Source organism: Talpa europaea (genome assembly GCF_964194135.1).
Source record: "Talpa europaea genome assembly, chromosome: 1".
Taxonomy (NCBI): Eukaryota; Metazoa; Chordata; class Mammalia; order Eulipotyphla; family Talpidae; genus Talpa; species Talpa europaea.
The window spans coordinates 123,792,094-123,815,878 of record NC_140073.1 but is presented as its reverse complement, the minus strand read 5'-3'; the positions used below and the strand labels follow the sequence as shown (position 1 = coordinate 123,815,878).

The following is a 23,785-nucleotide window of genomic DNA, read 5'->3' as shown; positions in this document are numbered from 1 at the left end:
TTAACGGAATTCAAAAAATGTACAAATAATCTACATTGGGAGGTAGGAAAGAGGAAGAAAAACAGAGGGGGCAAACAAATAAATGATTAAATGCTAAAAAAATTCAACCATATCAAGAATCACATTAAATATTACTTGACAAAATACTCCCATTAAAAGGCAGAGGATGTTAGAATGGATACAAAAGTAAAACCCAATTATATTCTGCCTATGGGGGTCACACCTAAAATGTGAAGTTACAGACAAGCTGAATTGAAATAAGGTGAAAAAAGACATACTGTGCAAAAACAATTGGTAAGTAAGCAAAACCACATTGTACTTTTTCTCCTTGAACACCTAAAGTCAGAAAGTGCCAAGTTTCATTTCATTATAAGCCACAAGTTACACCATGGCAGGATAAATGGCATAGTGCAGGTGAGACTTAACTATCATTAAAAAAAAAATTATAATCATTTTTCTAAGGATATTTTGTCAACACTTAACTTTCTAAATTCAAATAGATTATTATGCCCTAAACAGAAGTAGCCACATTGATTTCTTTTGGCTACATAATGGGGAAAGACTTATTTCTATTAGTTAAAAAACAGAAATTATCTTATCAAGGATAAATCATCTTAAGATGACATCTGCTCTGATGTGACAACACTAAAGCATCAAAAAAAGTCCAAAAGTCAGGCCTTAAATCAAGAGTCTTTCGCAAAAACAGACTTTGTAATCATTTTGTGAAATTTCATAGACTGTCTAAATCAGCCTCAATGGACACCAGGTCTTTTTTTTTTTTTTTTTAAAGATTCATTTACTTATTTATTTATACAAGCACTGGGCACAGTCAGAAGCACGGGAGGGTGAGAGAATTCACCAGAGTCAGAGCAGGGAGCAGAGCAGGCAGAAGGACCGAAGTACACTGCTGAGGGGAGCAGCAGGCGGCAGGAGAGGTCTGCGTGCCATGTGGGACCCTCCTCAGGTGGCCGGGAGCAGCCGGGGATCGAACCGGCGCTGCAGAGGCTGTGGGCAGCTTCGCAACCCAGCGCTCAACTGCTGCGCCACCAGGGAGGCCCCCAGGTCTTATTATTTTTTAATGAGTCGCTCAAATATTTTTTAATCTTGACAGTCAAATGTTACCACTAAGGGGACAAAAATCACAGTATTTGAATGCTGTGTATATAAAAGTGGTTCATATATATTATAATGGATTAAAGAATGCTAGCCATCCCTGTGTAATTGGACAAGAAACCCTTGTACTTTAGTATAGAATTTATAAGCAAACTCTTCATTTAAAAAATGCACCTGTTAGTTATAAAATATAATCTAAAATAAGCAGCAAAGAGCACTTAAGCAGTAGTGTTCTTTCAAGATTTTAGAAATGTTCTTTATAAACCTCTTGTGATACAGCAGCTTTGGGGGACACTCAAATTCTTCCATAGGCCTGACCATTATTAAAATCACAATGGTGATCCTCAAGGAGGTCCAGTCCAGGGCCAGATAGCTGAGAGTTACTTATTCAACAGAGTAAATACCTTCCTTCTTCTGGAGACTAGGATGAGGGCAGACTTGGGCCAAAGGGTGACTCTTTCAAAGGTGGATTGCAAAAGTGAGGTATTGCAGACATACAATAGGAAGTAGATAAGAGGTTTAAGAGGACAAATTATGGCAGGAAGGAAAAAGGACCGGACTTAAGGTACGAAAGCAAAGAGGAGGAAACATCTGCATTCAGGACCTGGAAACTGCTCTTTAGAATCAGAGGGTAATCCCTTGCGCTGTGGACTTCCTTCTGAAAACGGTGTCCTGAGCATAAGACACAAGATATGGTGGGGGTAAGCTGCCCAATAGGGCAGCTTCCTGCTCTGGGCTTGGCAAGCAATCAAAAGCCAAGAAACTGACTCCTCTTACCTAGTCTGTGCTGCCGCAGAGCTTTAGCCCACAAATTAATGAAGTGAGAATGGTGTCTACTGTCTTGAATCGACTCTCTAATAACTAAATTGGAAGAGTACAGGGAGGCCACAGAATACCCAGGGAGGCCATGGGCCCCATGCAATGAGAGGCACTGTACTTGCTGTGAGGGTTCTGTGGGTGATGATGAAGATAATCTGTCTCCTAGAAGCTTAAAGTCCAATGGGAAAGACACTAAAGATACCCAAAAAGGGGGTGGGACAAGGTAAAATACATTAGCAATAGCCTTAAAGACATTCAGGAAAGGAAAGCTTTTACTAAGAGATGAGTCATAGAAAGCTGCAAAATTAACCCCAAGGCATATCCTAGGCCAGTAGCTGGGAGGACAGAGAAAGCAAGGCGGAAATTATGTTATTTCCCCTGTCCAGAAATTAACAAAACACACCTGATTTGGTGGAAAGAACAGACAACTGGGATTTTAATTCAAATTCAATAAGCCCTTAAATTATTTTTAGTATCTCTTTTATCTATTCTAACAATTATCTTTTATTATCAGGCACTTGTAAAAATAACAAACTAGTTACAGTCTATAAGAATAGCTTCTCTTGCTCAGGGGAAATACAATCTAAACAAATTCCCAACAAAATTGTTTTTTCATTTTTTTGGCAAAATAGTTCATTACAACTAACTTCATAGTTTTTAGACTTTATTACAGGCAACTATACCCTGGAAACACCTATCCCAAGAAAAGCTACCCCAAAGACATTCCAAACTGTCCTTAAGACTTAATGTTTTAATCATTCAAGAAGAATGATTTCCAATTCTCAAAATGCTCAGTGATTTTTCAAATAGATATCCTCTACCAATTTAAGCCTCAGACAGCACCAATTTGTAGTTCATGTGTGGGTCTTTGGGTCTTTTTTTTTTTAAAGATTTATTTTTATTTATTTATACAAGAACCAGGGTACAGTCAGAAGTGCGGGAGGGTGAGAGAATCCACCAGAGTCAGAGCGGGGAGCAGAACAGGCAGAATGACAAAGTACACTGCTGAGGGGAGCAGCAGGTGCAGCAGGAGAGGTCTGCACGCCATGTGGGACCCTCGCCAGAGGCTGCGGGCAGCTTCGCAGCCCAGCGCTCAACCACTGCGCCACCAGGGAGGCCCTGTGGGTCTTTTTCTATGCCTTACTTTGTAATACTATTCTAATCTAGGGTACTTCACACATCCACATCTTAAATAATTTTCAACACTTAAATGTAAACCATTTTGAGTTATCTAACTTTGATAGCTCCCAAGTGCCTGCTAGATACACAGGATATAAAGAATGGGGGGGGGGGCTGCTTCCCCTATGCCCCCATAGAACACACAGGGGACACTCATCCACAACAAAGACAGTGAGTTAGGGGCTTTACCTGGCACCATTTCCTCAAGAAGTACAGAGAAATTTGGTTGTGGTTACAGTAGAAGCACTGGGTGGAGATGCCATCTGAATGAGAACCCCAAGCATTCATTGTTTTGCTTAAAACAAAAATGCAGAGTGAGCGAGTGAGTGAGTGAGGGGATCAATCCCTTCAAGCTTTGGTTTGTGCCTCCAATCCTTATGGGGTTGTGAGGAGGCTACCTGAGGTTCATAAAGTGCCCTGTACAGTGCCAGAATTAGAGAAGGTTCTCAATGAAGGACTGAAAAGCCAGCCTGAACCAAGTTTCCTGTTTACCTGGAGGGCCCCATCTGGCATCAGAGAATGGATGCAAAATTTATTGAAATCCAACAAATATTAAAAGATGTCTTATTATAAACAGATACACACGTATAGACATCAGGTTACTATGTCTGGATTTGTATATATTATTGTGGAGGACAGAAAGTGAACTGGCAAAATAATAGTAATAATAGTAAGACTTCTTGGTCATAAGCTAAATTCATGTCATGATGCTGACTGAAAGGGAGGAGACATTTTGGAACTAGTTTAAGGGAATTCAGTATTCATTAATTCAACAAGCATTCCTGTGCCATGAAAAGCATCAGGTAGAACACAAAGGTTATCATCCCCACCCTCAGGTACTCAGTCTAGAGAAACCACATATATTATAGATAACAATTTCGTTATACGAGGACTAATCATTTAGTCTCTGTGACCTAAAACAACAAAAACAACAAACTTTGCCTAAAGCATGAAAGGCATACTGGTACCAGAAAAAAAATAATTTTTAATTAAAATTCTGCTACTTCTCTTTCTTCCTGGCACTCAACACCTTTCAGTTCCACCCTGCCTTTCCTCTCCACCACCAGTTTTTCGTTGCCCGAGATGACCTGCTCATTTCTGACATGGGCTTCAGTGACTCTTGAAGGGGTTTACTATATCCTCACAATACCCTTTCATAAGCCATTTTGATACAACACTGTCAAAATAAGCATTTTTTTTTTCATTATCATGACTTTTTCTCCATTCCTAATCCTGTCCTCATTCCAGCCAGATTTAACTTTCTTGCTCTTATATGTTTCTATAACAAAGTTTCCCCCTCCCAGAATTTGTTAGAAGCAAGGTTCCAGAACCATGAGTCTAAAGGGTTTCTGCCTGAGTCTAATGATAATGAATTTATGTGGTTTAGACACCACAGGAGGATTTCTTGCACAGTAAGAACTAAATAATCCTACTTCCCTTTCCCCACAAACCCTTCCCCAACAGGAATTAAAATATACCTATGCAAAAAAGGTTTGCAAATTCTGGGCATAGAGAAAACATAGAAACATTTTCTCTGAATTCCCAAACTGAAAACAAGTTCCATTACTACACAGCCAAATCCATGCCTTAATTTTAAAGATAAACACAAAGACTGAAGGGGGTAAATCAAAGAACTATACATCAGACCATCCAGACAGAAGTCCCCTCAGAGAATGAGCAGGCTGCAGTCTTGGAGAGACTGACAGTCCTCTCTATAAGAACCCAGTGTGGTCAACAAAGGATGACTGCTCTTTATCCAGGGATGTCTTCCATATGGTTCTCACCTCACTCCCACACCCCCTCCCACAGTCCCATTCCTGGGCCCCACACTAGGGAAGGGGCTTCAATGAAAAGGCAAGGAAGGTTAGAGAAGCCAGGTCTATTCTGCACAGTAAATGGTTACTATTTTTTTTTCACTTCTAAAATATCTGCATATAAAATATGAACTTCAAAGCAGCCACATAAGAATGGCTAAACCAAAATACCACATGCCACTCAGCATCCAGGCTATAACCCTCCTCCTTCTGAAATGCAAACAGGTCACCTCTTGACAAGTTTCCCTGTCTATCTACAGCTGTCTGGCCCAGGATTGTAAGGCAGGGGATGAAGAAACAGCAGTGCTTTGAGCTACTGTTACTGCCAGGGGAAGATTTAATGTTGATACATAGAAAGTGCCCTGACACTCACAAAAAGGATCTGAAACAACTCCAAGATGAATCCAAGTACAGATCATTCAAACATCTGCTTTCAACTTTTTCAAGCCATGTCACCACGTCTGCAAAGTCACCACAAGAAAATGACTGCACTGAAATATCACATACACCAGCTCTCATCTATTTGAAACAAAGAAACACTCAACAAGCATGCGTTAGTATTTATTACCACACAACTGCAGAGGGGAAAGCCATCTGATAAAGTCTTGTCCTTAAAGACAAAAATTTGGGAAACTGAGAACAAAGTCTTGAAAGGCAGCAATAATCCTCCCAGATCAGCAGGGTTGGGGCAAGAGAAGAAAAGTGGATGCAAACAGACAAACAGACTACCCTGAGGCGCTTGGCACCCAGACATGGGTCCTCAGAGCACTGCACAGGGTGGTCTATATTTTCATTACAGGATGTAAACTCAGTAAACGCTTATATTCTCAACACAAAATCTTAAACTTAAAAACTTCATGTATAGCCAGACTCGTTTCTGGTTACCTGAGAGCTTATGCTCACACAGAAGCCAGTCCCTACAAGCTTTTTCTCAGGGTGCACCACAGACTACCAGGCTCATCTCCCCACCATTACCACCCTGTCTCACTGTCCCCACCAAACACCCTCTTCTCACGAAAGCTCTGGATGACTCCCCTTGTTCTAGATGTCTCTTAACCTACACACCCATAAAATCCCACTTACACATCTTGAGCAAATTATCATGCTCATCCTATCTGTCTTCTCTAGTTCTGCAGCTAATATTTACTGAGTGCCTACCCAAGATTTACTGAGTGACAGGAACTACACCCAGGGTGTGAGGATATGAAGATTAAAACTGAACCTGTCTGTTTTCTGGACGCTCAAGTTTATGGTATCTCCTTCCACCATGCTTAAGAATCATCCATTACAATCTCTTTCTGATGCCCCCAAGCAAAGGCCTCTTCCCTGAAACAAGGCATGAAGTTTCACTGTCCCGGAATTAAGTTCTTTATAGAGCAGATTTTCTCCACCAAGAAAATCACTGGAACTTGCAGAGGCGGGGCACTCAAAATTTTTGTTATATGAACAAACCAATAAATCTTCAAAGACTTCACACATTGATTGTATTAACTTAAACTGACTGTGAAATGCAGGAAAGTGCCATAGTAAGAACTCTCTGTCTCACTCATGTGTCCTTCTCACCACTGAGATCTGACAGCCATTAAATCCAATCAATTCAGTGACCTGTCCTAGAGTAAATTCAAATGACCCTAAACAGTGCTTACCATATGCCAATATGCAGTCTAATCACAGGGAAGAAAATCTACAAAGATTTGGAACAAAGTCACCTTTCTTAGAGGTTACAAAACTGTGTACACTTATTGGAAGAAGTCCTGTCTGCAATCTATATAAATATTTAGGTTTTTCACAATGTTTTTAAAAAAAAGTTAACACACACAACTGCTTTCTTCAAATATATGTACTTCAAATACAATTGAGAAAATATCATCTCTACAATAATCCCCCAGGCCTAAAGACTGGGACCATCTCTATACCCAATATAGTTCCTAATCCCCATTATTAGCCCAGAGAATTTTCTAATTATTCAATGCTTCATGATTCCCATCTCTACACAGAGGGCTATTTATTCAAATAAGTCTTCCTTTGACTCCATTTTCATAAATGACAGCCCAACCTATTGCTCAGTAGACTTTAAAATTAAAGCTCTTGTCACTTCTCCAGCATATGTGTACTCTAGGCCCTTTCCAGAGAATACAAATTCTAATTACCTGAAGCCCACCTTTAACGCAAAGCCCCCTTATGAAAAAACAGAAAACAAAGAAACATAAAACTGTCACAGAATATAACCTGAAGGAGAAACTACAATCTATTCCTTGTATTCAAGTGAAACCATCAATAAGCTAGCTATTTGCCCCTGTGGTTCTCAATCTCACTGCACACTGGCACCACCCAGAGAGTAGGTAGGTACCTCGCTCCTCCACCACACTGTACAAATTAGGTTCTAATTCTATGGGGGTTTTATTGAGCAGCTCAGAATGACATCCACTGACTTACCTGTCTTATAGAATTGCTTTTCCTAAGCTGTACTCTGGAGTTATGTTTTCTGCTTCTACTGAGTAAAGTGACATAAAAAGCAACTATATAAAATTCACTATGCTATTTTCTGCATGGAGTTTTGGGAAGTGTTGCTCAAGCTGTCATTTTTCATATAAATCCCTTAAGTGAAGTTTCTTTTAAATCTAACTAGTAAGGAGCACTTTGTGCTCTTAAGCAGCTCATGTGCTTTGATCTTTAAGCAAAAATAATTTTGTAACTGGTCATATTTCCCTTTTTGCTCTGACTACCAGGAAATGAAAACTCCAAGCTCAACAACCATAGAAAACATTATGGTATTAACTTTCACTGGGGTCTTATTATTTTTGTTTCCTTTGCTGTGACTTTAAAAAGCTACTCATTTTATAATATTGACTATAATATAGTAAGTTGCCTCCAGTCAATTTTGAATGCTGGAGGATATAGTAATTGGCTACCATTCATATGCTGCACACATTTTTGTTTTGTTTTATTTTAAAGAGTTATTTATTTATATATACAAGAACTGAGGTGTAAGTGAGAGGTGCAGGGGGGTGGTGAGAGGATTCACCAAAGACAGCATGGGGAGCAGAACAGACAAATGTACTGAAATACACAGCTGGGGGGACCAGCTGGCGAGGCAGAGAGGTCTGCTGTACCATGTGGGTTGCTCCCTGGCCTGCCAGGGGATGGAACTCCTGCTGCAGTGACTGGCAATAGCTTGATAGTGCTGTCTTTAACCCCTGTGCCACCAGCGAGGCGCCCTGCACACATTTTTTTGAACTTAAAAAGAATAAAATAATCCAATAAGTGTGACTAAAAGCCACACATACAAGTACAGTCCTATTTTGTTTTGTGGGAGTGGAAGGGAAGGCAGCATGAATACGTAGAGAGACAAATCTGCTTGAAAATATATGTGCCTTCTGGCAAGCACAGCTAAGAAAGGCAATTTCCTAGAAGTTATTTATTCATTAAATACTGTAACATCCAAAACTGTTTGATACTATTAAAACTAAAAAAATCTGAAGACAGAAAGGTTTACCAGAATAAAATGATCACAATTTAATTCTATAGCAACACTGAGTCAAGAGAAACTTCAGAAGATTGCCTGCCTCATGCTATGGAATCAGGAACACTGAATGTACGACTGTTGCATGAGTGCCTATCTACTCAGCTGCACATCTCCAACCTTTATCATCCAGTCTGTCGCCCAGTCATCTCGAAATTCCCACCTCTCCGATGAAAAGCCAATGGTCTTCTCCTTTCTTGCCAATTCCAAGGGGACTCTTTCCTTCTATGCTTTTGTGGAGATTATGAAAAGGAAGCATACCTTATGAAAATGTACTGTTCCAATCACTAAGCTCTTCCATGCAAGCAAATCAAACTTGCATGATGAGTTACTCAAAGAGTTAAATTTATATCTTGAGTTACCTCTATTAAGAGAATTGGATTGTGTCTGCCTTCTTTTTAATGTCAGTAAATTCTCTCAAGTACATGTCCAAGTTCAGATTGGCTTCCATCACAAGGGTCCACTTGACCCTTGAAGATGGAAAAGGGCATAACCAGGTTTTTCAACCTAGATGTGTTAATTAACCTTCAATTACTCTAATGTAGACTGTGACCTCTACTTAGAAACCCTAAAGAGTAAAATGATCCCCAGTTAGTCTAGCACCTAGTTATCCTAGACAAGTAAAGCAAATTTTTCATTTATTGACAAAAAAGTTTCTAACAAATTTTTTTAGAATGTACCACATATTTCTTAAATGAGAGGATAGCCACAGAACTTCAGATTTGATAGGAACCTCCAAATTAAATATTTTCTATCCACAATTTTTGATGGCATTCACAACTTTAGCACCCATCAGAAACTGACTATCTAGTTATAACGTCATCATTACATTTTCACATCCCATACTTTATTATTTTCTGTTCTCTACTATGAGTATTTAAATACTCATATATTTACAGTGAAATATATATTATGGTCTGTATATTTTAAAAATTATAACATTTAAAATCCTCTCCCCCTTTTTTTTAATTGTGGAAGTCACCAAATACCAAACTAAGATACGCATGTAAAACCTTTACAATTTGGCTTAATCTTTTGATATGAATTTCTAGAATATCAGATAGTTTTGAATGTGTGACTAAAGGTTCATTCAGCTGGTATTACAGACTAATATGTGCCAGGCATGGATCTAGGCACTGGGAATACAGCAGTGGACATGGACCAAAATGCAGGGATGCTCCTGAAAGAGACGTAGGACCTGAATATGGGGAGAAGAGCAGAATGAGTGTAACAGAATACCAGGGCAGGAGGCCTGGGAAGAAGGAGACGTGAAACAGTGGAGTAGAGGCCAAGTGAAAGACAACTTGTGACTATTTACTAGGTATAAATTTACTCAGATCAAATTTCTCTATTTCATTTAGGACTGATTCTAATTTTAAAAGTTCTATTCAAGATCAATTGTGTGTGTGTGTGTGTGTGTGCACGTGTGCATGTGTATGTGACCCACAAAAAGTTAAAGTCCCTAAACAAAGAAAAAGGAAAAGATTTTCATTTTTAAGAGTCATTTACACTACCTTACTTATGCCTGAAAGACAATGTATGACAGGCACAATCATAGACACGATGCTGGTATAAAGAAGACTATATTACATGAAGAGAAAGAAATGATCAAAGTATTATACACCGTTTTCTGTTGTTTTAGGAATAAGGTCCAACTAACACCCATACACATTCCCAATTTCTCCTTCCTTAGACCCAAGTTTCAGGTAATGAGTAACCAGAGAGCAATGACTCACCCCTATCAATTGACATTAAATAGCTAAACATACCCATTTTATAATTTCTCTTAACATCTTTATACTTCATTTCTCTGACCTTGGATAGATTCTACCATTTTTAATGTCCTTGTTATCTATAATTGCTATTCATGTGAATAAATTAAACATAAGCTTCTGGTATTTATAATAACCAAGGAAATTATTAATATAGATAGAAGCAGGGTGTATGAATGCGAGACTATTTTTAGCATGGCTTGAAAATTAGCAATTCCCCAAGAAACATTCAAGAGCCCTTAGGGACCCATGCTTCATGAAAATACAGAAGATTTAAGTGGTAAGAGACCCTCCAGGGGTGACCTAAGATCATTTTTTTAGAAGATTTATTTTACTTATTCATGCATACAAGAGTGGGGGTATGGGCCAGAGGTGTAGTGGTTGAGAGGATTCACCAGAAACAGAGTGGGGAGCAGGACAGACAGATCTACTGAATGAAATACATGGTTGAGGGGAGCAGCGGGCAAGACAGGAGAGGTCTGCTGCACCATGTGGGTCAGCTCCCTGGCCAGGGATCAAAACTCTTCTCAAAAGCTGGTGATAGCTTGATAGTGCTGAGACTTTAACCCCTGTGCCACAGGGAGGCCCCTGATCTAGGATCTTAAATAGACCTAGAAATATGCCTCCATGAGTATCCAAAGAAGAGGCCCATGGTACGTACCAAACAAAACTTCCCTTCCTCAAGAAACTTTCTATTGTTGAGGTGAACCAAAGGGAAAAGATTAGTAGAAATGTCTCCATTTTAACTTATTCCTCCATTGCTAGATTTTTGTAAAATTAGGTAAGTCACCTACAAGACTTAAGGTAACTTAAGATAACTGAAGATATACTTTTCAGACCTCAAGCTGACCACCCATGATTCAGACATGGAGCAGTAACAACCCAAGGGAAGGGCTTCTTTGGAAGAGAATCCATTCTTTGTAAAAGTCAATGAATGGTTGAAAACCAATACACTTTGTGTCAAATATTCCTCCTCCTGGGTGGCTTTATGATTCATTACCAATAGCAGCCAGAGGTCCTGTCTTAAAACAATGAATTGGGCCTCCCATGGTGGCACAGCAGTTGAGCGCTGGGCTGCGAAGCTGCCTGCAGCCTCTGCAGCGCCGGTTCGTTCCCTGGAGAGGGTCCCACATGGTGCGCAGATCTTTCCTGCCGCCCACTGTTCCCCTCAGCAGTGTACTTTGGTCCTTCTGCCTGCTCTGCTCCCTGCTCTGGCTCTGGTGAATTCTCTCACCCTCCTGAGCTTCTGACTATACCCAGTGCTTGTATAATAAATAAATAAATCTTAAAAAAAAATAGCTCCCACAATCTCTTTAAAAAAAACAAAACATAATGAATTAACACCTGTTTACACTTATACATCATTTAAGCATTCAGTCATTCACCACACATTCATTAAATCGCTGCATTTATACATACACATACTTAGGCATATTTAACAAGTCTAAAAAAATTTTCCAGTTCGTGACTGAAAATGCAAGAAGGCAATTTTTCCAGACACATAAGCTTATCATTTTAAGTAATGCCCTTATCCCAAACTCTATTATTTTGGAGTCATTGTCCTTTAATCCTCCTCCCAATGACGAAAGTAGATGGGTATTTGAATGATTAAAAAAAAATTAGCTCTACATGTAGCTATGACGTCAACTCAAACAACTTTTTCCCTTTCCTATCATCTTGGCTCACTGTGTCATAGCCTGAGGTGGTCTTTTGCTTTTTTGTCTATGAGTCAGTTATTACATTGCAATAGCCACCAATTTCAAGAATCCTTTCTTCTAAACAACACAGGTAGCACCTTCAGAATCCCTGAACCTTCTCTGTGCTTTCAACTTATTCCTGGTCACTGCAAGTATACTATTATGTTAAAATGTATCATTTCCCTTAGCCCCTCAACTTAGCCTGGAAGATTGCTGCAGACAAAGACCATATGTATCTTCTATACAAATTTTCTTCTATGCAAATTTTCTCATAAACAATAGGCTAACCAAATCTATTCGTTTATTCACTTCTCAACAAATATTTACAAAATGGCTGCTATGTACCAAGCATTGTTCTAATTACAATATGTAAGAAGATTGCAAAATATACAAAGTGTGCTCTCATGGAGATGACATTCTAATACAGGAGACAGACAATAGAGAAATCAACAAATGAACAGTTAGCGAAGTGTCAAATATTAATAAAGAAAAAAGTAGACTAAGGGAATAATGAGTGACTGGGTGTGCTATTTTAGGTTATATAATCACATAACATTTCTCTGACTTTTTTTATGTCTAATTAACTTTATTAGTAACTTATAAAGTATTCATATTAGTAACTTATAAAGTATTTAATGATTCTATTGCATTAAAACTTTAATAGTGCCATCTTTGAAGGTTAAGCTTTTCCAGTGAGCAAATAATCCCTTTCCATGTATTAATGTCACTTATTCCATTAGTTCATCCTTTTTGAATACGAAGCATGATACATACACACTTTGGTATATAACATACTTAAACCTACTGATTTCTATTTCTCTTCAAAATAAGTCTTGTCAACAAGATATTTTCAAAAATGTTGTACAACTACCTAGAACTAGATAGTTAAGCATGAAGAGATAAGAATTAAGTAAAATTGTCACTAGAAGTATGTACTGAAAGTTGATGTCTGTATTTGCTAGTTGTTGTGATGTATCTTCTTTATTATCTTTCTATATGTCACTGGACCTGGGCCTATACTAATAGCTTAAATATACTAAAAGTCATTTTTTTACACATTATTATAAATTCAATGTAGTGATAGAAAAGAAAAGGAAGTGACAAAAGCATTCAGAGCAAAATGTTGTCACTGACCAAGATAAGAAAAAAGGATGAGGGAGGCAATCTAATGTCTGCCTTGAAGCACAGTAAGTTCTAGATGCCTCTTGGATACCCAGGGAGATACTGAAGAGTTGAATGTAGCTGAATAGCCCGGAGCTCAGTGGGGAGGTCTAGCTGGAAAACTAAATCCCCAATTAGGGAATGTTTAATAGAGAAAAAAAGATAAACTAAAGGCAATGCTTATATGCAACTTTTTCAGAATTTAATAAAGGGAAATAAATGGTATGATAGCTAAAAGGTGCAATCAAGGGAAATACTATTGGATGTATGGTGGTGGAAAAGAAAGAGGAAGAAGAAAGTTGATAACATAGTGGAGAGAACACAAAGTGAGGGCCTTAAGGACACTGCAATGATTGGATGGGATCCAGGGCACATGTGGAGAGCTGGACGGCTGAGTCTATACAGCAGTGATTGTTTAACTGAATTGTTGATTTCCCCTTAAGACAGTTCTTGGAAATGCAAGACATAATTCAGGTTCCTACGACACCATACAGAAACTCCAACATTAACTTGGCTTCAGGAAGCTAACATTCAAGAATTTCACCAAAAGCTTTCTTTTATTTTTTTTTTTAAAGATTTATTTATTTATTTGTACAAGCACTGGGTACAGTCAGAAGCGCGGGAGGGTGAGAGAATTCACCAGAGCCAGAGTGGGGAGCAGAGCAGGCAGAAGGACCGAAATACACTGCTGAGGGGAGCAGCAGGCGGCAGGAGATGTCTGCACGCCATGCGGGACCCTCCTCCAGTGGCCAGGGAGCAGCCGGGGATCGAACCTGCACCGCGGAGGCAGGAGATGTCTGCACGCCATGCGGGACCCTCCTCCAGTGGCCAGGGAGCAGCCGGGGATCGAACCTGCACCGCGGAGGCTTCGGGCAGCTTCGCAACCCAGCGCTCAACCGCTGCGCCACCAGGGAGGCCCTCACCAAAAGCTTTCTATGACTTCTTAAGAAGAATGTATGCACATGTCCTCATCTGTGGTATAATAAGAAAAACATTTGGTTTTGTGTCTGGTTCCTGGCAAGGAGCTCCTTAAACCCTTGGAATTTCCTGAGTAATAGGAATATTTTCATTATCCATAACAAGCCCCCTTCGCCCATACCTGAGTTCAGACCAATGAGGTGGCTTCTTAGTGAGGCCCCTGGGTAGCTCTAGGATGGTGACCGAATGCGCCACTAGAGGCTGGGAACTTTCGGTTCCAACTCTCCATCTGCCTGTAAGGGGGACTGGAAATTGGGTTATAAAATCTCTTCAACCAAAGGATTCTGGAAGCCTCACAGGTGATGAAACCACCAAGGTGCTGAGAAGCCAGCATGTAGGGCTAAGACATGGGGGAGCTCCATGCTCCTGCCCCACACTTTGCTGTGCATGTCTTCTACTGGGCTGCTCCTGACTGTACCCTTCATAAAAAAAAATCAATAAATTTATGTAAGGTGTTTTCCTGAGTTCTGCGAGTCATTCTAGCAAATTATTGAATGAGTTGGGGATGTCAAAAGCCCGAATTTTTAGTCAGCTGGGCAGCTGAGTGGGCAGCCCAGGCACTCCACGTACAGCTCTTGTACTGAACCCCCCGACCTGTGGGCTTTGCACAAACTCTGGGAAGTTAGTGTCAGAATGGAATGGAGTTGCTAAACAGTTGGTGTCAGAGAACACGCTGTATTGGAAAAAGCCCACATATTTGGTGTCAGAAAATACAACATCTGCACTCAGGTCATGGGGGAGTTGAGGGTAAAAGAAACGAGATAAAGGACCATAGGACTTGACGACAATGTCACAAATTTCAAGTGACCGTGCTTAAGGAATAAGGAAAGAAGATTATAAAGACTACACTCTCTTAAAAATACACATCTAGGGCCTCCCTGGTGGTGCAAGGGGTTAAACACCACACTATGAAGCAATCTGCAGCCTCTGCAGCACGAGTTCAATCCCCGGCCAGCCAGAGAGCAACCCACATGGCGCAGCAGACCTCTCCTGACTCGTCCGCTGCTCCCCTATACTTTAGTCAATCTGCCTCTTTTGTTCCCCACTTTGTCTCTGGTGAATCCTCTCACCCCCCGCATCTCTGGCCTGTACCTCAGCTCTTGTATGCATAAATAAATATATCTTTAAAAAAAATACACATCTATCCAATGATCCTAAATGCAGAAAACCTGGGGGTGGGGAGCTGGCACACAGCAAGGCTGGTCTATTTGCATCCCAAATCTTAATCCCCTGAAGAGGAAGTTCAGCTCAAAGCAACATAGAGCCAATGAGTTGAGAGGCATGGATAACTGAAAGCAAATAAATAATTACCTCAAATATAAAACAGCTACATGGTGAAATTCATACACTAAAGGAAAATTTAACTTTTACTTAAAACCTTTTAGAAGGACATTTATAAAACAGTAAATGCTGAGGGACTAGGCACAAGTGGAAGGGATTCAGCCTATACAAATGTCTTCTTCCCTAAGTTCAGACAAGTCACTCTATCCTGAGCAACAAAGTGCCAGCGAGGAAGCCCTCCCGATGTCAAGTGCATGACAAAGGATCAGTGTGGGCTGGTCCTCTGACTATCCAGGGCTATTGCCTGGCATCCTGATCCCCATCCCAGGCCCCAACTGGCCTCCTTCCTCTTCACCACTTCCAGTCACTTGCACTGGGCTGCTCTACGCATTTGCTTCAGGAATTGTTCCCCCCTTGCCAGATAAGACATCTGTCCTTCTCCCTGCCAGCCCAGATTATTGCAAAAGCCTATAAGATCCCCAAACGTTACCCTCCTTGCGTGTACTTAAACAATTCAAATGTCAAGGCTGATCTTATCTCCCCTTTGGCCTGCTCAAATGTACAAATCCTTAGCACATACACCCTTTATGAGTATGTTCTATCTCTTCCACCTTATTTCTGCCTTCGCAGCATGCAGCTTACATTCTAACCTTTGGGAACCACATAAATTCAGATCACTGACATGCCATGTCCTTGCACTTCCTGTTCCCTCTGCCTAGAACACTGTTCGCCCAGCACTTCACATGGTTCACCCCCTGAACCCTTCAGGATGATACTGAAATGTCACCATCTCAGAAAGGCAGTCCTGGCTCCCCAGGTTAAAGACATGCACTATTAACAGTGGACTCTCCACAGAAGGGGAGGTTCCATGTTCCCTGTCCCACACAAGGGAAAATGGAATTGGTAGTGGAGGGTGGGGGAGTGCTAGAGAAGACCGGCGAGAGGAGACTTGGAGAAGACTTAGAGGAGATGTGGAGCAAAGAGACATCTGAAATTTTTCTAATCTATGATTGTCCAGAATCAAACACATACCACCAAGACTGAAAGCAAGCATGGCGAGTCTGCTTTCCTGAACCCATGCCTATCATGCAGAAAGGGAGGGGGCAATTTTAACCATTTTCAAAGTGGTGTCTCTACTGTGAGCTATTAATGGAAGGTATCTAAACTGGACAGTATCACAGAGCTGGGTCCCTCCTATACCAGTCACTCATGTGGTCCATACACCCCAAGCAGACACAGAGCCCCCTAGACCACAATCACTCTTTCATGGACTAAAACTGCCTGAGAGAACATGGCTCAGAGGTGCTTTCCAAGATTAGTATTTAATTCAGTCAGTCTTTTACAAAAGTAGATCCTTTTTCTGTCCATCTAAACAATCTTTGGCTAAGCTTCAGGATTGTCTCCCTCATGAAGACAAGAATTTTATCTGCTTGTTCACTGCTGAATCCCAGCTCCTGAAAAAGAACCTGGAGCATGGTAAGCTCTTGATAAATATTTACAAGTTAATGAGTAACTTTTCTAAAGTAATAAATAGAAAAAAACATTAAATGGAAAATTATAAAACCCTTTTCTGTAAGAGGTCTTTTGGGGAATACTGGGTAAGAGGCTCTACTGTACTATAAATGAAATGAGAGACACAGCACAAAAGCCTCTGCTGCCTGGCACGGCGTCATGTCTTACCCATTCCCGAGAAGCACAGTCTTCAAACAGTCTACAAGCAACCTCCGCGGGAATTCAGGATCTAGTTGTCATAAGAATTCTCAAAATAAATAAAATTTTTAATTATAGTATATCACCTCTGCTGAAGAGAAAAACACTGATAACATAAGCAAGTCTTCTGTCTTGGACCCTTATCCTAAGCTCTGGACACACCATCTTAGCATTTGTACATCTGGAGATATACTCAGAAGTGTTTTTTTAACACTTATCTGGTTCACCATGAATGCAGCAAAATGGTGATAGGATTAACAAGGATTCAAAATACATAAGATTCTAGCAACAACATTCTGAGGGCAATTGCATGTGTCCTGCCTAATCAGCTTGGCACAAAATTAGAGGTCAAAGGTTTCCTGGAGACCGAGGGCTCCTGTCTGGACAACTGATATGGACACTATCCAAATCCGCCTTAATTATTCTGTCGTTTTTTCAGGTGACAGTTAAGTAAACAGACTTTCAAAGATTTAAGCCATTCTTCTGAGGTTCTAAAATTTGTTGCAGGGTTTTTTATATGGAAAAACTGTTTGTTTCATATAGTGCTGGTGATGCCTAACATAGTACCGCCACCACATTCTATCTGAATCTCCACAAGATACACATCCACCCAGAAGGGGTCAGTGGTCACCAGGAGGGGTCAGTGGCAGGCACACTCCTCCTTCCAGCAGCAGGTTGCCCTGGCCAGGCACTTAACATCATCACATGGTAGGTGCTCTACATCATGAGAAAAAACACTCCGGGTTGAAGAACACTTAAAATAATATCTTGGTGGGTCCTCCCTGGTAGTGCAGGCGGTTGAGCACAGCGCTGCAAAGCTGTCTACAGCCTCTGCAGTGCCGGTTCGATCTCTGCTGGCCGCAGAGCAACCCACATGGCGCGGCAGACCTCTCCTTTCTCTCCCGCTGCTCCCCATTAGCAGTGTATTTCATCAGTCTGCCTGTTCTGTTCCCCGCTCTGTCTCTGGTGAATCCTCTCACCCTCCCGCGCCTCTGGCCTGTACCCCAGCTCTTGTATAAAAATAAATAAATCTTTAAAAATAAAATAATGTCTTGGCTTACTTTTTTATAAAAATGGGGGGGAAAACTCATTATACTGTATTAAGTTTTGAATAAACTACAAGTATGCTACCAAGAATAGCTTGATTTCATTGAAATGTCAGAGACGAGATGAGACGAGATGAGATGAGAAGTAAAATGTAATGAATAATTAGTTTAAACCTCTCTTGTTCTACGTTCATGAGCTCTCAAGAGATGTGATGTAATGGGGCAGGGAGAGAGCTCCAGAGATGTGCAGCATAAAGTGCCTGATCTACAGAAGCTTCTATTTCGCTAAAAAGGATGACAATAAAACACAATTAAGAGTAGCTTTCCCAAGTGAATGGTTGCGTAATTCAGAGGCAGGAGAAATCTGTGGTGGGTTATGCTGGAGCTGGTCAAAACTTTAAGAGAGATCCCAAGAGCCAGCAGAATTTTAACAATGAGAATGAGAATGGGGTACAGGGAAGAGAGGAAAAGATATGCACTGCTGTGACTCAAAAAGGTTCCATGAAGGAGCACAGCGGTATCTGGGACTGGAGAGGAGGCTGCGGCTAGACCATGGGGAGCTTTGATGTTAGACCAAGGAACCTGGAGTTCACTCAAATGAGAACAGGGAATCTATGAAGGTTTCTGGGAAGGGAAGTCGCAGACTCTGATTTTACAAAGATACAGCTGACGGTGATGGACTGTATCTCGTGCTGCAAGGTCAAAAGTCAATCATTGGGGCCTCCCCGGTGGCGCAGCGGTTGAGCGCTGGGTTGCGAAGCTGCCCGCGGCCTCTGCGGCGCCGGTTCGATCCTCGGCTGCTCTCCGGCCACCAGAGGAGGGTCCCACATGGCGCGCAGACCTCTCCTGCCGCCCGCTGCTCCCCTCAGCAGTGTACTTCGGTCCTTCTGCCTGCTCTGCTCCCCACTCTGGCTCTGGTGAATTCTCTCACCCTCTCGCGCTTCTGACTGTACCCAGTGCTTGTATAAACAAAAACAAACAAACAAACAAATAAATAAATAAAACATGCCTCTATTTAAAAAAAAAAAAAAGTCAATCATTGAACAGTGGATTTGGCAACTAAAATATCAGGTGGATTGCTATGACACTATTCTGAGTGTAGGAAAATTAAATAATTCAATGATTTTTTTCCTCATGTTTCCCTCATCATTCTTTCCTAGCTACGAGGTCTGACAACTCCGGATGGTTTTCTACAAATGCAGGGACTGAGCTGTCTGAAATGTACGAAGTCCTCCCTGGACTCGTAAAAAATTCCTTATGTTCAAACAATTAAAAACACATTGGAAAAACATGCCTTTCACAATCAAAAAGGCTAAGGACGTATACAGTCTTTGCTGCCCAGTGGGGCCCTCATTTCTCTGGGCATGTCACCCAATGATACAAGAGGCGGGAGGTCACAGGAGGAAGGAGCAGGGAGTCTGGCCAAGGAGTGCCCCGTTTGAGGGACCAATTTCTAAAAGACATCATCAGACTATTTCTGAAAAGGAATATAGGTAAGGAACCACTATGTTTTCATTTTACTCATTTATATATTGCCACTATCTAAAAATGACACTTAACAAGGAATGTAAATATTTTTCATTTATCTGAAATTTAAAGAGAGACAAATTCCGACATTCTAAGGGAAATACCTGGATGTTTTTGCAGACTAACAGTAAACAACATGTCTCTTTAAATTCCAGATGTAATATGGAATAAAAAGTAATAGGCACAATTTTCAAAGTAATCATCTGCACAGCTGCGTACGTTCTTGTGTTTTCAAATTAGAATCATATTCTTGAAATGTCTATGGTGAGAGTGCTTCAAATACCTAAATTCATCCCATTATATCACAAAAAGCCCTATTGGAGATCAGGCTGATTTTAGTATGGAAGTTAACTAACACTGACCCTGCCATCAAAGATGGACATTCATGAACAACAATACAGGAAAATGCATATATTATTACAATAAATATAATTATCAGTTGACAAAACAGCTCTCCTCCGATACTACAGGGTTGCAGCAGAGGCCATGCTAAGCACTTTACATAGACCAGATAATTATATTTTCTAAATACTAGCTAGTTACTCCTTGTAAAAATCCCATGCATTAATAATTTTTCTTCTATTAAACAGAGTAAAATACTTAATTTCTAAGTTGAGGGTTTCTCCAAGCAATAAGCTCAAGATTACACAGATTATAAGTAGCAGAGCTGGGACCTGAACCCAAGTCCCAGTGAATATACTTTCAACACTTAACAATATCTCAGTGCTAAGAGTATTATAGCTATAGCCTGATGACTATAATCAATGAGAGAGTAAATCTTAAAATTTCTTATCACAACACAATATATGCATATATCAAATCATAATGTTGTACACCTGAAATTATATAATGCTACATGCCAATTATATCTCAGTGAAAAAATTTTTAAAAATATGTGGTGAGAAAAAGTTGACATGGCAGGTGAAGCTGACATAAAGCAAATAACCCCACAAAGAAAAGTTAAACTGTAACTATGACAAGAGCAATGAGGAGGGGGGTGTGATATGAACCCTACAAATTCAGACTCATTGGGTAAAACTGTACCTTGCACTCCACATACAATATCTTACAGATATTACAAATTTTAGATTTTGCTTTTGTTGTTAAGGCAAATGAAAACAAGATCACTTGCAAAATCTACTGGTAAGAGAAAAATAGAATAATCCAAATCCAACTGACTGATATAATATATAGTACTTAGATTTTAATAAGCATTTTTACAAATTACTTAATCTTTGATTCCCAAGTCCAAATACATGTTCTGCATTATAAAAAATTAAGAATATAAGTTCTTTAACTATTCGATTTTATTTTCTATCACATTCGCTAAAGCCAGCCTTCAATGATACAGGGAAAATGCTTTTCTGCTAGAACACAAATAACTCTGCAGGTTCTTTTGCTTTGGTTCAGCGTTTTATAAACCTTGGCACTGGTAATTAATGTAGATTATTTTTTACAGGAACTATTTACACTAGCAAATGACCTTCTTCAGAAAAGGCAAATAAGTGACTGACTCCAGGGAAGGTGAAAGCATTAGCCTATTGAACACATCTGGTGAACAATGACTATGAAGATGATAAATAAGGTATTATTTACTCTTTCTACTCAAACACCATAACACAAGGCAACACTGGGGATCCAGCCTGACCCGACAAAACTATGAAAATGCTGCTCGGGCTCTTTATAATAATAAACAATGAGCATTCCTGTTTTATTTGCAAAAATAATTAGCAACAGCTGCTACTTACACAGACTTTTTAACAGAAGATACTTTACATTATGAAACCAAGTACTACAGAAATTAAAAAACCTGACGCCACATGAAGTATTCTGCTTTTTTGTTTCTTGATTTAAAATCAGGCATAACAATTAGCTTCTGTATTCCTTTATCTTATTTTTTTTTAAATTACAAAAACATTTTATGAGACTCAAGGAAACAGCTGGACACATCTGTCAGCTATGTATCCCTAGAGTGAAAGAGAAATTAATGCTTTAATACCATACTTACATGTGAGGGCTCAATTCATAAAAATTTCTATTCCTGTAATCTTCCACTTTTTCTGGTGAATAAATAGGCAATGACCTGTATGGGTTAACGGATATAACCACACTTCCAATGTATGTCTGCAAAAGAGAGAATAACATATACACATTAGTATACGGGATGCATCTTAATGTCTAAAATCTTAGTGTCATATGGCTTTACCCTTTTCAAAACACCAGTTTTACTCCTTGACCATTCATTTTACACTTTTCAAGAACATTTCACATTTCTGAAAACAAATGGGATTGATAATACATTATTTGTTTTGCTGAGAAATGGAAAACATATATTTATACATTGAACATACCTTTCCAAATAAATTTCTAGATTAATTTATGATCCTAGATTAGTTCTCCAAAGCCCTGTCACACTTGCCAAAAATTTCTACCACTGCTAATTGTGAACAAGAGCCATGCTTGCCCTGATTCTATTTCTATTACAGACACTTCTCCGTGAAAGGGGGAGGAACACTGAACGGGTGCCATTTTCCCTGTACCCACTGACATTTTGAACTACAACTCCCAGTACACCATGACCCAGGTTTCCTGAATAGGGGGCAGCTGGGAAAGAATGAGGCAGATAAATAGAAATGGAGACTCAAGATAGACAATTGGAGGAGGGGACACCAGAGAATTTGGGGTGCTGAGTGATGTGCGCATGTCCTCTTCAACGAAGAAACACATAGGCAACTACCCCTTACGTGACGGGGTACTTAGGAGCTACAAGGAGAAGAGAGATGTAGAGACACACATAAAGAGCCTGCTCCTGGACCTTGGCAGGGACATTAGCAGCCATTATCTTGATCTCATATTGGATTATGTGATATATTTTGAATTTTGAGTCTCTTCTTTTGTCCCAGTCCTCTGGGACCTGGCTACTTCTTTTCCTGTGGTTTCTTGCCAGAAGGTACCTTAGACCTGTGGCAAGCTTTCAGGTCTCAAAAGTCCCACTTCAGGTCAAGCCCATTTGGCTGGATATTTGCCCATGAGGAGATAGAAAATTTTTGGAGTTTTATTAGGACTGTTCTTTCTTCTATCTATGCACACCAACTGTATTAAAAATCTTTCATACTAAGAGTACGTTTCCCTTGCCTTTGTGCATATGGATGGCCAGGCTCTTTTTAGAGTGTGTATTCCTTAACAGTTAGGGGTTCCTGAGTGTACCTTGGTCACTTGTTAAGACTTAGAACTAGTGTTTCCTTCTCTTATCTTATTCCTTCTGTTTGGGACAATAGTAACCCAGGTCTTACCCTCCCTTACCCTCCCCCCCAACTCACATCCATATCTAATAGGGCCTTCACTTTGGTGCTGCCCTTTCAAAAGCCTATCGATCTCAATCAGACTCTGAACATATACAGTTCAATGTTAGGGCCACAGTTCAGCCCATTCAAGAGTTTAAATGTCCTTACCAAGGGAGAATATATTTAATGTTAAATTTTTATTTAATGTGGAATCTAAATGTTCTTTAAAAAAATCAACGCTATAGTTTAGCAAATGATAAACCTCTCACCCTACAAACCAGAACTAGACTATAAAGCTTCTTTTCCATTTCAGTAAAATTCCTGGCAGCCCAGAGAAGTATTAGTTTGGTTCATTTTGTACAAAGACTAGCACAATGCCACAAACAAAAGTCAGTTAACTATAACACAATCTGAGTAGCTCCATTTTCCCTTTCAGTTTCAATCTTATAAAGTGGGGGTTGGGGGGGAGAATGTTAACAGAAGTTAAGTATGTAAGTGGTAAAATTTTAACAAGAAAACATGAAAGGAAGGGAGGGAGGGAGTTAGAGAGGGATGAAAGTCACCTCCCCACCTTTCCAGTGTCATCCAAAAAAAGGTGGCATTTTTAAAGCAACAAGGTTTCTAGTACTCCACCACTCGATTAAAGGAGATTGCTACAAATTTCTGTAAACTTAAACAGAATAGAAAACAGAGCAGAGCAGTGGAATGTTCGACTTTCATTTTTTTACAAAGGTCACAATATTAAAACACTTTCCCTCAACCTAGAAAACCGAACAGATGATTTTATATATACTTTCACCTTATAAAGGGTAAACACAACTGCTTTTATAAAACAAAACTCTCAGTTCTCATGCATTTTTTTGCATTTATTTCTGACATTC

The 23,785-nt window shown here is 40.0% G+C and overlaps 1 protein-coding gene across 3 annotated transcripts in view; it reads right to left on the bottom strand.

The window, feature by feature from the left end:
• The window catches only part of MYO1B (myosin IB), a gene marked incomplete at both ends in the record, with an annotated part of 128,230 nt that overhangs the window by 89,374 nt on the left and 15,071 nt on the right, over positions 1 to 23,785 (bottom strand). For all 3 annotated transcript variants that reach the window (XM_084228586.1, XM_084228587.1, XM_084228588.1), the window contains one exon: positions 21,629 to 21,744. In XM_084228586.1, the coding sequence (XP_084084712.1) occupies positions 21,629 to 21,744 (116 nt within the window). The remainder of the gene's footprint in view (positions 1 to 21,628; positions 21,745 to 23,785) is intronic.